The sequence below is a fragment of the Triticum dicoccoides genome, chromosome 5A (assembly GCF_002162155.2).
Source record: "Triticum dicoccoides isolate Atlit2015 ecotype Zavitan chromosome 5A, WEW_v2.0, whole genome shotgun sequence".
Classification (NCBI taxonomy): Eukaryota; Viridiplantae; Streptophyta; class Magnoliopsida; order Poales; family Poaceae; genus Triticum; species Triticum dicoccoides.
The window spans coordinates 330,528,696-330,533,215 of NC_041388.1; the positions used below are offsets into that span (position 1 = coordinate 330,528,696).

General features: G+C 39.5%; 1 protein-coding gene across 1 annotated transcript in view; it reads left to right on the forward strand.

Moving 5' to 3' along the window:
* Positions 1-1,899: 1,899 nt before the first annotated feature.
* Positions 1,900-4,520, forward strand: part of LOC119301309 (bifunctional protein FolD 1, mitochondrial-like) — a 3,778-nt gene continuing 1,157 nt past the window's right edge. The window contains exons 1-4 of the mRNA XM_037578258.1: positions 1,900-2,190; positions 2,841-3,160; positions 3,433-3,669; positions 3,766-3,933. Coding sequence (XP_037434155.1) covers positions 1,947-2,190; positions 2,841-3,160; positions 3,433-3,669; positions 3,766-3,933 — 969 coding nt within the window. The 5' untranslated portion in view covers positions 1,900-1,946. The remainder of the gene's footprint in view (positions 2,191-2,840; positions 3,161-3,432; positions 3,670-3,765; positions 3,934-4,520) is intronic.

Here is a 4,520-nt window from a genome sequence, read left to right on the forward strand (position 1 = left end):
CACAACAAAGTTTGAGGATGTGGTTCTCAACTTAGTTTGTTTTTACCGCATAGGCATATTTAGGATGCTAGGTTCATTGTGACACATATTCATGATAATTACATGACGGATGTGATCAACAATGGTCAAGGGCCTCCAAATTTTGAAGTGGGTGATCAAAATTCACCGATGTTTGACATTGAAAAATCATCGGGAATGAAGAAGGTGACAAAGAGAGAAAGTGCATACAACACAAAAGAAGATATTTTGTTGTGTCAAGCTTTGCGGAATACTTATAAAAAATTGTACATTACACTAACAAACTATTACGATTTTCAAAAATATGTAGATGATATTTTAAAAAAAATTATAAAAATGCAAAATAATTTCACATAACTTTTTTAAAAGTTTTGTTGATTCAAGAAAATGTATCAATGCGTATTTAAAAAATGTTTATCACGTATTTAAAAATATATTCAAACCATGCATTTGAAAAACGTAAAACATGTATAAAAAATTAGTTGTATACTGAAAATGTGCAATGTGTAAGAGAAAAATAGACAGCAAAATAAATATTTGAAAACATATTAATCATGTATTTTAAAAATGCTAAATGTGTATAAAAATATTCCCAGTGTATAAAAAGTTTGTACAATATGTATGAAAAATAAGCACATGTGTTGAAAACCACAGAAGAAAACGGAAGAAAGAAAGACTAAAGAAAACCAGAGAAAACCTATGCAGATAGTGAAAACAATAGGAAAACCACGAAAAAATACTCACGCGATGCATCTACAGTAATTGGCCGACCTAGTAGAGCGCTTTGCCAAAGGCCAGTGAAGACTAGACGGCCCTACAAATGTTTACTATTGTTCTCGAAGATGCGAGAACAACTAACTAAGGGGTACCCTTCCTGTCAAACAACACATAAACTAAGCGACACCCCTTCTCCTGCAAGGGTCACTTTGGTGGACTAAGAGCACGCCAAGTGATGCGTCCAGCCGCCGCCACGTGTTGCGTGTTGGGTGCTTTCTCAATATTTTTTTAGGTGTTTTCGGTTTAGATGTTTTCTTACTTTTTCGATTTTCACTTGATTTTTCTTAGGTATTGGAGAAAAAAGTTTGAAAAAAATTTCACAAATTTTTTTTTGCTTCTGCGAGAAGCACGACTATGACTCTCGAAAAGATTCTTCCATGAGAGGCATAGATTTGATCCTCATGGAGACACAAATTTGCTTCAGCGAGAAGCAAAGTAGTGCCTCCCGGAAAGAAAAAATGTGTCTTTTGGCTTCCACGAGAGGCAAATATTTACTTTCACGAGTCCATGAGAGAGACGAATTTTCTTCTCGTGAAGGTACAAATTTGCTTCCGCGAGAAGCATAACCGTTCCTCTTGAAAAGAAAAAAAATGCGTCTTTTTCCACGAGAGGCACATATTTATTTCTCGTGGAGGCACAGATTTTCTTCCGCGAGAAGCATCGTTGTGCCTCTCAAAAAGGAAAAAAACATATTTTTCTTTCACGAAAAGCATTGTTGCTCGTGGAGGCACAAATTTGCTTCCACGAAAAGCATAAGTTCTAGGAAATTAAAAAAAACATGCTTCTGGCTCCGACTTTTTTTCTTCCGGTTTTTTCATGAAAAAGAAGTTCATCGTAACCTTATTAATATGAGATCTAGTTTCGAAGATCTCGGCACGAGAAATCAAACGGTGAAAATGGTTTGGGATTTGAAAACACGGTTCAAAATATTTTTTGAATAAATAAATTTAAGAAAAATAGAAAAACTCTTTGTGAGTGTATGAGAAGGTGGAGTGATCGTTGTAAAGGGTATCCCTTAATTAGCAAAGATGCGCTCAGAGAGACTCTTAAAAAAAAGCCGGTCACGTGGCCCAACAGGCCCAAAGGTCCATCAATATCTCCTCATTCGGCCTAGAGCTGCGAGCGCTTCTCGGCAAAGCGCTTGGACGGACATGGGCGGCGCCGCCGTAGCCTTGCTCGCCGCCACTAGACGACGCTCCATCCCGCTTGTTACCTCCTCGCTCCCTCGTGCTGCGCGCGGTCTCCACGAGGCTGCAGCGGCGGCGGGGGAGGACAAGGCGAGGACGCGCCGGCGGAGGAGCAGTAGCAGCAGCTTTCTTGGACCAGACATCACCGACACCTGGGATCCACCCCCGCGCCCCGCGGCGAGCCCGCTTCCCCCGCGAGCCGCCGGAGGTGAGCGGGACTCATGTTCTTCTTGCTAATCTCTGCGTTATGGTGTTGTATTATTGGCGTACGCTTCTTGGATCAGTGATTTCGGGATTTCATATTGTACAAAGCATTAAATGTAAACACGATTAGAAATTTGGAATATGAAGTTTAAGAACGCTGAGTCCGCTTGCTTTCAGTTGGTGCGATTGTTCAGAACCCATGGCCACCCTGAAGTAGTGCTGCTAATGATTTAGAGGAGGTTTTAAGCTCTATCTATCTCTATCCTCTGAAAGTGGAAGCACTGTCACATCAAAATGTTCGTTTAAACAGAGGGCAAGTGGAGATTGTTTAGAAGCTCTTCTTATACTGTCTAGTATTGATGCCTCGATTTGGTTGGTCTAGCTTGTTGTAAGTACCCGAATAATGGTTTTTCCTTTCTTTCTTAGATTTAGTAGTGGTATTTGGCGTGCTGCAGTATTACTATGTCTGGTTGGTGAAATGGTGTCGGAGAATTTCAAGGTTTGATACCTTTTATGGTTGGGACTAGCTTTCACTTCCATGTAAAGGACATGGATGAATCCTTGTTTAGCATCTGTGCTTCACCTTATCTCATTGTTTAGCATCTTATGCTAATTATTGATTGTTGTGTGTTCATACTTTTCTTGGTCTTGTAGTTGATTATGAGTCCACGGCAACCATTATCGATGGCAAGTCCATTGCAGAGGACATAAGGTTACAGGTTGCTGAGGAGGTTCTTCAAATGAAAAATGCAGTCGGACATGTTCCTGGCCTTGCTGTCGTATTGGTAGGCGATAGAAAGGACTCTCAGTCCTACGTGAGATTTAAAGTAAAGGGTTGTGAGGAAGTCGGAATAAAATCTTTGCTGGCAGAGTTGCCTAGGAACTGCACAGAAGATGAGGTGGTGGATTCGGTGTCAAGATTCAATGAAGACCCATCCGTTCATGGCGTCCTTGTTCAGCTACCACTACCACAAGTAATCTATTCTACTTTTCTGGTTGCCGCCTTATAAAAGGATGATGTTTGGTTTAGTTCATAGATTGATACCATGAAAGCCTTTTTCATCTACACAGATTACAAAATTATTTTGGTAACTGAATAATACAAAGTACTTCTGTTGTCATGGTAATAGATGGGCAACTTCAGTTGTATTTTATCTGAGTTTTCATTTCAATGTATATTTGGCTTTATGTCCAAGCTCTGTTCATCAAGCCTTTTAATTTTATTTGATCATTTTGTGTAAATCAGCATATGGATGAAGAAAAGATTCTCAACGCCATTAGCCTAGACAAGGATGTTGATGGTTTCCACCCCTTAAACGTTGGTAATCTTGCCCTTAGAAGCCGGAAACCTTTGTTTGTTTCCTGTGCGGCAAAGGCTTGCCTTCAATTATTGCTCCAATCTGGTATTGATCTCATGGGAAAGCATGTGACTATTATTGGGAGAAGCAAAGTTGTTGGATTACCCACTTCCTTACTTTTACAGGTAAAGTTCTAAAATGTACTCAGGAATGATTATCCTTCAGTTTTGAACTGCATTATGTTATGATGGCTGTATTTGAACTTCATTTTGTTTCCCCAGAGACATCACGCTACTGTAAGTGCTATCCATGCCTACACAGAAAATCCAGAGGAGATTACTCGTGGATCTGACATTGTGATCTCAGCTGCTGGAGTGGCCAACCTTGTAAGAGGAAGTTGGTTAAAGCAAGGTGCAGTTGTGATTGATGTTGGGACAAATCCAGTGGAGGTAACAACAGATGTTTGTTGTGCTTTTGCTCAAGAAACTTGATCTATAATGTCTGCAGTATCACTTCTATTGCATGTTCATCATATTTATTTAGTAGTGTCCATGTTAATGAAGTAAAGATTTCTTTAGTCAAGTAGTTCTGATTATAATTCCAAACTTGTTTGCTGATACTGGTTTTTCTTGTTAGTAGTTTTTCCTTGGTGCACAGCATGGTAAATTTAAATCCACGCACCCTAATTCACTGATAAATGTTTAAATGGTAGCTCAATTTGTACTATTAAATCGCCACCTATTGTAGTACTTCTACAAATAATGAGCTTGAGTTTTGAAGAAGGTTTCAAAATTGAATACATAACCCTTTCGTTTTCCCTTATAATTACCGAGTTAAGTAACTACTGATGACCGCCTACTTTAATTCAGATGGTAGTATTCCCAGATCTGCTGGTCGCAGCGTAGCATAGCTTAGCATCGTTTTTTCCCCTCTTCCACATTGTAGATTAGTTCGGGTTTCTGTTTCCTTTAGTTTTGGTTTTGTTAGGCTAGGCTTCTTTTGCAGTGTGTTGGTTTTGGCTTTGTAACTTTTGCGC